Source organism: Bidens hawaiensis, unplaced genomic scaffold (assembly GCF_021521415.1).
Source record: "Bidens hawaiensis isolate Kalapana, Puna unplaced genomic scaffold, B.hawaiensis_p1.1 tig00027969_1, whole genome shotgun sequence".
In the NCBI taxonomy this organism is placed as follows: Eukaryota; Viridiplantae; Streptophyta; class Magnoliopsida; order Asterales; family Asteraceae; genus Bidens; species Bidens hawaiensis.
The window spans coordinates 258,163-269,552 of record NW_027494533.1 but is presented as its reverse complement, the minus strand read 5'-3'; the positions used below and the strand labels follow the sequence as shown (position 1 = coordinate 269,552).

The following is an 11,390-nucleotide window of genomic DNA, read 5'->3' as shown; positions in this document are numbered from 1 at the left end:
CATGACACAATTGGCATTGGTGATTCGAGCTAATCATGGTAACTCTGAGCATGAGTGACAAGAACGACATATCATTCATGATAAGTCGATTATAACTTTTAAAAGATTGTTATTGCGTTTGGTTTAGAATTCATATAATATGTGTTTTTTATTGATGTATTTGTTCGTTTTTTAGAGCTAACACACTCTTCAACTACAACTCTACTTCTAATTTAGACTTCTTCACAGCCAGGCGTTCACTGGTTTAGTTTGTTCAGGCGGCTGCGACTTTGGGTAAGGTTGCACTAAGAGATAAGTGGAAAGACTAATTGAGGGAGGGTTACATGTGGATCTACATCAATCCCTTATCAGGGTTACTTATAGATAACATATTGCAAATAATTTTGGGCGTGAACACATCAACACAAAAGAAAAAATATAAGGAGATTAATGAGTAGACAATTAAGCATATAAAATGAGATTAAACAGTAGACATGGCATAAACACATCAACACAAAAGAAAGAAAACCAAATCCCACAAAAAAAGAAAAAAAAGAAACTAGCCATCGTTAAACTGATTACCAAGAGTAATACCATGATCCAAACAAACTACTACGAACTCGTCTTTTAAAGATTTCCTTCATAACAAATATATATTCAACCCTACCAACTTCTTCTATTTCAAATCCCACCTCCAGTTTGATGCAGCATTGCATCAATTTCATCACCTTCCTCCATCTCAAGCTGCATACATACGCACAATCAATCAAAACTAGAACAAGTGACTTGTGAAAGCATTGAACAACAGTTGTTAAATAGCTACCTGTTCAGGGGTCTGTTCTGCTTGAAGACGGCGTCCATCAAACAGAAAAGCAATCGAGTTCATCTGCAGAGATTGCCTATCACAGTAGGCATTCATTAACTTCTTAAGTTGGGTATTGCGTTTGATCCTAAAAAACACTTCATTTCCATCCTACAAACAACACAATGTTTACACCGTTCAATGAAACTAAATATGACTCAAAAGCACCGAAACTGGAAAAATGAGAACAAAAAAGATTGTTGAAATCCAAAGCCGCCGCACAGACATTTTAATTTATGGTGTTCACGGTCCAGTTCAACCGGTTTAAAAATCCAAAGATATTTTCTTCAAATGGCTAATTCAGTTTTTGAGAAAGAGAAACAACAGTTGGTTGGATTCTCGAATTTTTTGTTTCAACAAATTAAATCAAATAAATCAATCAAAACCATTAAGAAAACTAATATGACAATAACTATTTAATCAATAATCATATGATAAATATATTTTATTAAATCCTCTGCTAATATATTCTATTCTATTAAAATGCTCTGTCAATTTGTTAACTACCAATATACTAGTTTATTAAAATGGTCTTCAATTTAAGAAGCATATTTTAGGGCTTTTAACAAGAATAAACAATAGCCTAAAATCTGACTTTCAATTACGTCATTCAACACGCACATCAAATTCATAGATCTAACAAACTACAAAATTAATCAAATCAAAGCAAAAGAAACACAAAGGAACTATATAATGAATCAATACCTGGCCTTTAACCTTGAGATTGATGTGTGCCGAGGAGGACTGGTCCATAGGCTTCTTCTCGTCTTCATTAGCTACACCGCTTTCGCCTCCGGGAGTCGACGACATTGTTATCGTTACGATTAATTCTAGGGTTTTGCAGGGTTGTGTTGTGATATGTGGCGATGGGCGGTTTATACTTTTATTATTTATAGTGGGTTTAAAAAAAACTATATTTAAATGTGATTTGGGTTCCGTATCGGAATGACACAAGGGCTTTCAAATTTGACTTCAATCGTGGCGATTTTAAGTTTTGGGCCCGCTAAAACTAATAAATGGGTTTTTACTATTTTATATCTATCTATCCATCTATCTATATCTATAATATGTATAAACAAATACCCTAAAATCCTACGTGTCGCGATGTGGTCGCTCCCCTTTTTATAGAAGCCACCAGATTGTTTGATTTTTAAATAGAGGTCTCTCATTGATTTAACCCAAATTCATAGGTATGGATCTTACCAAAACCAGATAGCTCTTAAACGGGTTATAACATCTCATTAAATTAAAAATTAATCTTACAAATTATTTGATATGAAAATCCTATAAAATAGAGATATACTAAAATTTAATATTCAATTTAAAAAGAAAAGGATATTATTTATAATTAATAAACAATTTTATAGTAAAAAAACATAAACGAGTCATGGGTCACCAAATCCAAATAGGTTTTAAACGGGTTAAACATATCATTTATTTATGAAACCCTTTTATCATCAAACATTATCTTACAATAAATAAAATTTAAATCCAAAAAAATAAATATTAAAAAAACAAAAAATGTAAAACAACCATCTCTCAACCATCAGAACTTTCTTACAATAAATAAAATTTAAATCCAAATACATATATATAAATATTAAAAATGAATAATGAAAATAAACCCCGTAACACGGGGGATAAAATCTAGTCTATAATATATATAAACGAAAACCTAAAAATCCTATATGTCGCGATATGGTCGCTCCCCCCTTTTATGAAAGCCACCAGATTTTTTGATGTTTAAATGAAGGCCTCTCATTGATTTAACCCAAATTAATGGGTATGGGTCTTACCAAAACCAGATAGCTCTTAAACAGGTTATAACATCTCATTAAATTAAAAATTAATCTTACCAATTATTTGATATAAAAATCCTACAAAATAGGAATATACTAAAATTTAATATCCAATTTAAAAAGAAAAATATATTATTTATAATTAATAAACAATTTTATAGTAAAAAACATAAGCAGGTCATGGTCACCAAATTCAGATTGCTTTTAAACGGGTTATAACATATCACTTATTTATGAAAACCATTTCAACATCAAACCCTAAGTATATTATTAACTTTCTTATAATAAAAAAAATTAAAATCCAAAAAATAAATATTAAAAAACGAAAAATGCAAAACAATTATTCTCTCGAGCCATCAGATTGCTTTATTTGTAAATGATGGTTTATTCACGCATTTAACCCGAATTCATGGGTAAAGGTCTCACCAGACCTAGATAGCTCTTAAATGTGTCATAACATCTCATTATATTAAAAATTAATCTCATAAAATATTTGAACAATTTTTGTATTTAATCTTTTTTCAAATTTATATATAAATGTAATATTTAATTTCATATATAGAAATTGTTATACATTCCTAAATTATACCACGTATATAAACATTTTTTTATTGATGTTATACTCTTTATTCAGCCCGTGTATTACACGGGTTACTAACTAGTTTAGGATAAAATGATACCGAAAGTTTTCATATACAACAAACTAACAAAGAGAATATGGCACGTGACTAAAGTTATAAAATCTATAATATATATAAAATGAAAACTCTAAAATCCTACGTGTCGTGATGTGATCGCTCCCCCTTTTATGGAAGCCACTAGATTGCTTGATTTTTAAATGGAGACCTCTCATTGATTTAACTCAAATTCATGGGTATGAGTCTTACCAAAACCAGATAGCTTTTAAACGGGTTATAACATCTCATTATATTAAAAATTAATCTAATCAAATATTTGATATGAAAATCCTATAAAATAGGGATTACTAAAAATTAATATCCTATTTTATTTAAAAAAAGATATTATTTATAATTAAGAAACAATTTTATAATAAAGAAAATAAACGGGTAATGGGTATCACCAAACCCAGATAGCTTTTAAACCGGATTATAGCATATCATTTATTTGTGAAACCATTTTATCATCAAACCTTAAGTATATTAATTATTAACTTTCTTACAATAAATAAAATTAAAATTCAAATATATATATATATATATATATATATTAAAAACGAATAATGTAAAACAACCCTCGTAATACGAGGGATAAAATCTAGTGTGTGTGTGTGTGTATATATATATATATATATCACGTTAACGTTACACAGATCATCAATAAAATTGTCACACTTTTGTTTTATGTTTCTCTCTTGTTACATCTATTAGTATTTTTGTTTTTTATAACCTTTCATGATAAAATATAATGTTTGCATTAACACATAAGGCAAACGGGCAACAAGTCCTTTTTTAATTGTAAAATTCAATCTTTTCAAAAGTATATTGATAGATTTTGGAATCATAACAATATTACGCATAACCCGTTGGACTCGGCTAATTAGCTCCACAGCTTCAGGTACTTGAACCCGAGGAGCTCTACAATGTACGCGTGCTCCACATACAAATCCAAACATGCCTTGCAACAAACAGGGCATGTGTCTGTTGGGTTAAATGTATATTTTAGAAGGTTATACATATATTAAGAACAAATCACTTTCATAGATGTTTATTATAAAAAGATCCTAAGTTTTAACTAATTAAATAAATCTATGTTTATATTACATTAACAATATATGCGCTGCAATTCAAATGTTGTTAGTAGTTTCACTAGTATATGTACATAAAAACTATAATCTATAATCAGAAAATTAACTTTATCTATATATTGAATTCTCGTCGCAATGTGCGATAGAATTTCACTACTTTATTTATGTACCGAAGTGGTATCGTACCACAACGCAATTTGTGACTTGTAATATTATTTTACAACGTTGGGAGAATTTTACTGCTTTACATACATATATAATAATCTATACACAAATGTATACAATACTAGTGGGCTAACCCGCTACAACAATATTAATAGATGGATAAAATCATTGCATCTTCTCATTAACCAATGTCAATATATAATACATGGAATCCCCTATTTTAGGGATATATTTACATATATTTGAATTATGAATAACAAGATAATTATCATTAATATACAATACTATTACACCCCTGCAGTCGAAGCGGGAGGTGATCGAATGCTGAGACTGGCTCGGAAGTCATCAAAAAGAATCTTCGGGAGTCCCTTCGGGAAGATATCTGCAATCTGGTAGCGTGTAGGTACATGTACGATGCGAACCTTTCCTCGTTGAACCTGCTCGCGAACAAAGTGTATACCTAGCTCGATGTGTTTCGTTCTTTGGTGTTGCACTGGATTACCCGATAAATATATCGCACCTATATTGTCACAGTACACTAAAGTCGCTACCGATAGTGGGCGATGTAGTTCCAAAAGTAAGTTCCGCAGCCAACAAATTTCCGCCACGACATTGGCTACACACCTATACTCAGCCTCTGCACTAGAACGCGATACGGTCGACTGGCGTTTTGACGACCAAGATAAAAGATTATCCCCCAAGTAAACACAATAGCCGGATGTCGATCTTCGAGTGTCTGGGCAACCAGCCCAGTCCGCGTCCGTATATGCCCGTAGTGCAAGTGTCCGTGTCGGACCGAGTGTGAGGCCGAGATCCGAGGACCCTCGGAGGTACCGCAAAATCCGAAGTAACGCATTCCAGTGAGAGACCTTGGGTGAATGCATATGAATGCACACCTGCTGGACTACATAAGAAATGTCGGGGCGGGTAAATGTGAGGTATTGTAGAGCCCCGGCCAAGCTTCGGTAGAGAGTTGGGTCTTCGAAGTCGTACCCGTCGTTATCACTCAACTTCGGTTTTGTATCAACAGGCGTGGGTACTGATTTACATGTAGACATACCGGCTCTTTCCAAGATTTCATTCACATAATTACGTTGAGATAAGAACATAGAATCACCGTCTTGTTTGACCGAAATCCCCAGAAAGAAACTAAGCGTACCAAGGTCTTTCATAGCAAATTCTGAAGCAAGTTTGGCCATGATGTGAAGTCTTAAAGCTTCTGAGGAGGTGGTGAGAATTATGTCGTCAACGTAAAGAAGAATATACGCTGTCTCGGATCCATGTTGATACACAAAAAGTGAGTTATCACACCGGCTTTGGGTGAATCAGAGTGTGACAACGAAGTCTGTAAATCTTTGGTACCACGCCCAAAAGATTTCTTTAGTCGACATACATGGTCCGGATAATCGCGGTGACGAAACCCCATGGGTTGATGCATATATACTGTCTCATGAAGCGTTCCGTGTAGAAACGCATTCGTCACATCGAGCTGATGAATCGACCAAGACTGTGAAAGTGCCAACGAAATTACCGTGCGAATAATGGCCGGCTTTATGACAGGACTAAACGTTTCCCCACAGTCGATACAGTTTTTGGTTTCTACCGTCACAAACCAACCGCGCCTTGTATCTTTCCAAGGACTCGTCCGACCGAAATTTATGCCGGAATAACCACATACTTCGTATGACATTCATCTGTGGTTGGCGCGGGACTAATTCCCATGTTCCATTTTTAATAAGGGCATTAAATTCCATATTCATTGCTTGGCGCCATTCATGTGTAGACAAGGCAACAGTTGGGTTACGTGGAATTGGGGCGATAGCGGTGGTATTTAGGTTGAATTGTTGTTTCGGTTTCGAAATTCCGTCCATGGATCTGGTACGGATGGTGCGGGTAGTAGTAAGTGGGGTTTGCACGGTGGGTGGGTTGGGAATATTTTCCACAGTAGGGATAGGATTAATTGTTGGGTTTGGGTTGTGGTTGGTTGGGGCCGTAGTAAGTGTGGGGTTAGTATGTGTGGGTTAGGTCGTGGAGGTATTAAGTGTGGGGACTGAGTTTTGAGTTTTGTTAGGTGGTCGGCGACCATAAACTCGCAAGGGAGTTGGTACAGTAGCCGTAGGGTGTGGGCGATCCGATCGGGTAGGTGGATTGTTGGTGGAGGGATTAGGTGATAGAGTGTGGTTTGTGGTTAAGTGCCAATATTGTGGGTGTATTGGGTCGGTTAGAAAGGTGTAAGTTTGAAGTGTGGGTTTGTTTATTGTTTTGAATGGGAATACGGTTTCGTCGAATTTATGTGTCTACAAATAATTATTTTGTGTGTCGAGAGGTCAAGACACTTGTAACCACGATGTTGGGTAGGATAACCAAGAAAGACACAAGGTTTTGAGCGAGGCTCAAGTTTATGAATTTTGGTGTGAGGAATGAGCGGGTAGCATAGACACCCGAACACTCGAAGGTGGTCGTAGGAAGGCGTCCGTTTGTAAAGTAAGTAAGTGGGGGTTTTAAAATTATGATTTTTTACTTGGAAGAATGTTGATTAAATAGGTAGCCACTTCTAGCGCATGGTGCCAAAGGTTATTTGGTATGTTGGAGTGGGCTAGAAGGTTGCGAATGATGTTGTTGATCGAGCGGATTTTACTTTCCGCCTTTACCATTTTGAGAAGAGGTGTACGGACATGAAAAACGAAAGGTCATGCTGTGTTGGTTGCAAAATGATTGAAAGGAAGTATTAGAGAATTCCTTTCCGTTATCACACTGAAACTGCTTGATGTTGCATTCAAACTGAGTTTCAATTAGTTTATAAAACGTTTGAAAAATGGTATAAACTTGTGATTTGTTGCAAATGGGATAGGTCCATAGAAAATTTGTCGCATCATCAACAAACAATATATAATAACGATGACCACTAGTGCTAATTACCGGTGATGTCCATAAATCACTGTGTATCAAATCAAACGGTAAATAAACATTAGAAGTAGATTGAACAAAAGATAGTCTAGTACTTTTTCCCAAAACACATGGTTGACAAAGTTTTGAATTAACCTTATTACATTTAATAGAACTAGATTTATTTAAAACATGCAATAAATTGGCCCCCGGGTGTCCCAAGCGTTGATGCCAAACATCTTGAGCGAGAGCAGTGAAGGAAGGAGAACGGATTTTAGAGATGATTTGAGGCGTGAGCGGATAGAGGTCCCCAGTACTATTGCTGCGTAGGATACGCGCCTTTGTCTTGAGGTCCTTCACAAGAAAACCAAAAGGGTCAAACTTATTAGAAATTCGGTTATCCGTAGTTAAACGACGAACCGATAAAAGGTTTTTGATAATATTAGGTGCAAGGAGAACGTTGTTTAGTTTTAGGGGTGGGGAAGGTGGTGTTAGGGTTTGGTTGCCTTGTCCGACTACGGGAATGGTATTACCGTCACCAACAATTATATTTCGTGAATTGCCATTATTAAAAAAAATTTGAAATTACCTGGGTTGTTGGTCATGTGGTTCGTGGCACCTGTATCCATGAACCATGGCTCGTCAGGAGGATTAAGGGCCATGGTGTGAAGAGCCTGTTCGATGTCGGTGGGAGTGTAGCCAGCGGTATAGGCCTGAGATGATCTCGAATCGAGAACTCCATGATCGGATGAGTTAGGCCGTGAATTTGCCGGGTATGGGCAAGGTGGAGACGGCGCCCATTGCTGCCATTGAGACGCCCCCACACCCGAGTTAGACCACATGCCGGGAAACGGTGCCCATGGATAATACCCGACCTGCGGGAAAGACCCGCGACCGCGACTAGCCATATTTCTCCCACGACCTCTGCCCCTGCCACGTCCGCGGCTGTTACTGCTGCTGTTGACCCGTCCCCTGTCCAGATTCTGGTCGTTTCTCGCTTCTGCACGTTGATCAGAGGGTGCGTTGTTGCTGCCGTTAGAGCTGACCTGTAAGGCAGTGGCTGCCGAGTTGGCGACATGGAGTGCAAGGGCTGCCCTTTCAGTTTCTTCCTGGTAGAGTTGCGAGCGGCAGTTATTGAAATCAGGCAATGGTTCTTTATTACGGATCACGGTAGCAATGGTGACGTATTGTTCTGTTAGGCCCCCAAGTAATTTCAAAACCAATTGTGTTTGGGACTGAGGAACATCAACATTGTGAAGTTGGTCAGCAAGCATCTTAATCTCTTGGCAATATGCAGCCATGTCCTTGAAATTCTCGAGTCATGTGTTGGTGAGCTTAGCCTGCAGATATAGGGCACGCGAACTCTTGTTGTCTTGAAAGAGGTTTTCGAGAGCGATCCACGCGTCGTACGCCGTGGTGTCTTTCTTGAGAATGGTTCGAAGGAGGTTGGTGGAAATCGTCCCGTATATCCACTGTAGGACGATAGCGTCCAATCTTTTCCAAGAATCTTGTGTTGAGGCTGGGTCTTCTTCTTTATCTTTGTTAGCAGCCGCAGAGGAGGAAGACGAGAACTGCTGTCTCGGCTCGAGATGGTCAGCGACAAGAAAAGCTGTGCAGTGGATTTTGAATAATTCCGACCAAGTTACATATTGAGCACTCTCGTTATCGAGAGTGATCGGAATGAAGTTCTTAATGTTGGTGACCGTGATGGCTGGGTGAATAAGGGATGCCATGGGAGCCGCTGATTGAACTGGAGGATGAGAAGAGGGGTTGCCGGCGATGGTAGGGCCGGCTGTTAGGGTTTGTAGCGGAGGGTGGGACAGAGAGAAAAGGAAGGAGATCGATTGGCTTATGATACCATGGCCCTTAATCCTCCTGAGCAGCCATGGTTCATGGATATAGGTGCCACGAACCACATGACCAACAACATCACATAATGGCCCTTCTTTTATCACATAACAAGGTCCTTTGGGGTTTACACTATTTTTGCATAAACTGTTTACAAAATGTTATAGCTTTCCTCTTCGAAACGTGTATACCCTGCCAAAAGATTAAGCTTTTAGTTTGCTGCCCTAACATGCCAAACCTGCTATGTTATGCTGCATGTTTTTGCCTTCTTTCTGCATTCTGCATCAGTAGAGTTAGTAGCATGCTGATAGTGCGTAGCAGGCTAGTAGGCTGATAGTGCATATTTGGCCATTGTGCATTCACCACGGCGTGTTCATCTCCTACAAACAAGCAAACAAAGCATGACAAAAATTTAGTCAATTAACAACTTAGTTTGAAATAAAATTTAGGTTATTGATTCAATTTGTTTCTTTTTAAGTCAAAATTCAATTTTGACCAAAAAGTCACCTCTGAACAAAAACAAAATTTGGACTTCAATATTATCCAAATATGTAAAACTTCAAAAAGAATCATAATACTTTCAATTAATTTTTGATGTAGCTGTATAATTATAATAACTTTAATTAACTTATTCAAGCCAAATGAAAGAGACTCTTGTACACCATTATTCACATCAGAGCCAAATTTCTAGAGCATAGCTTTTAATGATATTTCTCTTTGATGTATTATAGCTCAAGCATCATTATTTCTTTACGAGGTCATAAATTAGGAAGTTGGTTATTCACATCAAAGGCAAGGCAAATTTATAGAGCATTGCCTGTGCATGCATTACAAACATCATGATAAAGTTCATAAACTAAAAACGACAATCTCGAATAAAGTTCATTAACAAAAGTAACACTTTTTTAAGTGGACACGTTGTGACACAAACCCTTTCTGTCTCGTAACAAAATTTAGCCCAAACGTGTTTTTGACCCTAACATATCCCAACCCGAAATGAAACCGTTACAGACAAAACCATACACGACCAAATCAAACCACAATAAACCTAATGTAGATCAGCAGTTGATTGGCCCACATATTTTAAGGAACACAAAACCCTAATAATAACAACCATGGAAGACATTAGAAGTGTTAAATAAAAAAGAAGGCTTACCAGTACTGACTTCTTGATAAAATTTAATGTCGACGGGTCATAATCTGCTCAATAGGATCAACCCCCTTCACCATTCCAGCTGCCAAATTCAACTTAGTAAAGTACAACCTGTAAAATCTATATCTATATCTATATATACTATTAAAGAAATATAATCTAGCCAATTTCTATTGGTTGATTTTACTAATTTCTAAAAATAACTATGGTTCTTAAAATTTCTTTACAATTTAATAATTCAAAATTAAAATAATTTACTTTGAAAAGCTCTTTTTTTTCTCTACACTTTAATCATTTTTCATGTATATTTTAATCTATCCTCTAAATATTTGAAGCTAGTTTGAAAAGCATTTATGTAAACAAAATTCATAACATTTTATAAGCTTCATCATATTATAAATGTAATACACTCATTTAAACGTTAATTCGTTTTGAATCATATGTTTTGTGCTAATCCACTAGATTCATCAAAACAATCCCAATATCTAGGTACGTGATGTTGTTCCATTCATTTTGTAGTGCTTTCGTTAAGGAAACTTTTAAAGATTTATGATTTATTTATAATTTTGTAAATTAAATTCATCTTTATTTAATGTTATACACTACTTTTCTATTTTTATAAGTTACCATTTATATAATTTAAATGGTTTAACCAATGTAAGTAGAAAAAAAATTACTTAAGGTTTTAAGTATAGATATAATAGTTCCTTGAGTATTTTAATGTGGTTATCATGTTTTGAGTAAAAGTGTCAATTTCAACCCGTTTACTAATGAACGACCGATTTTGGTAACATGTTGATGGGCCAAATAAAATATCTATTACTATTAGTGTTTTTAAATCCGCCAAAATTGACTCATTCAATTTTAGGTTGGGTTGGATCATGTAGGTTACTTCGGTTACAAGCCTGCTTTGATTTCATGCACACTTGCCAA

General features: G+C 36.2%; 3 protein-coding genes across 3 annotated transcripts; all 3 read right to left on the bottom strand.

Moving 5' to 3' along the window:
- Positions 1-611: 611 nt before the first annotated feature.
- On the bottom strand, positions 612-1,674 carry LOC143576097 (small ubiquitin-related modifier 1-like). Its single transcript, XM_077060285.1, has 3 exons — positions 1,547-1,674; positions 803-952; positions 612-723 (listed from the first exon to the last, which is right to left on the bottom strand). The coding sequence occupies exons 1-3, from the start codon at positions 1,649-1,651 to the stop codon at positions 661-663; spliced, it is 318 nt and encodes a 105-aa protein (XP_076916400.1). The 5' UTR covers positions 1,652-1,674; the 3' UTR covers positions 612-660.
- A 6,098-nt stretch (positions 1,675-7,772) lies between these two features.
- Positions 7,773-8,757, bottom strand: LOC143576088 (uncharacterized). The gene is made up of 2 exons (XM_077060279.1): positions 8,046-8,757; positions 7,773-7,810 (listed from the first exon to the last, which is right to left on the bottom strand). The coding sequence occupies exons 1-2, from the start codon at positions 8,755-8,757 to the stop codon at positions 7,773-7,775; spliced, it is 750 nt and encodes a 249-aa protein (XP_076916394.1).
- Positions 8,758-8,775: 18 nt separating this feature from the next.
- LOC143576087 (uncharacterized) lies at positions 8,776-9,189 on the bottom strand. The gene has a single exon (XM_077060278.1). It carries the CDS (start codon positions 9,187-9,189, stop codon positions 8,776-8,778), a length of 414 nt encoding a protein of 137 aa, XP_076916393.1.
- Positions 9,190-11,390: the final 2,201 nt, after the last annotated feature.

Bases quoted from the DNA above. Each gene is read 5' to 3' on its own strand.
- LOC143576088 (XM_077060279.1), bottom strand. From the start codon at position 8,757: ATGGCTGCATATTGCCAAGAGATTAAGATGCTTGCTGACCAACTTCAC. The intron at 7,811-8,045 runs GTAATTTCAAAT...TTTCTTGTGAAG, and splicing joins CCACATGACCAACAACCCAG to GACCTCAAGACAAAGGCGCG.
- LOC143576087 (XM_077060278.1), bottom strand. From the start codon at position 9,189: ATGGCATCCCTTATTCACCCAGCCATCACGGTCACCAACATTAAGAAC.
- LOC143576097 (XM_077060285.1), bottom strand. From the start codon at position 1,651: ATGTCGTCGACTCCCGGAGGCGAAAGCGGTGTAGCTAATGAAGACGAG. The intron at 953-1,546 runs GTATTGATTCAT...TGTTGTTTGTAG, and splicing joins ATCTCAAGGTTAAAGGCCAG to GATGGAAATGAAGTGTTTTT. The intron at 724-802 runs GTAGCTATTTAA...GTATGTATGCAG, and splicing joins CAGAACAGACCCCTGAACAG to CTTGAGATGGAGGAAGGTGA.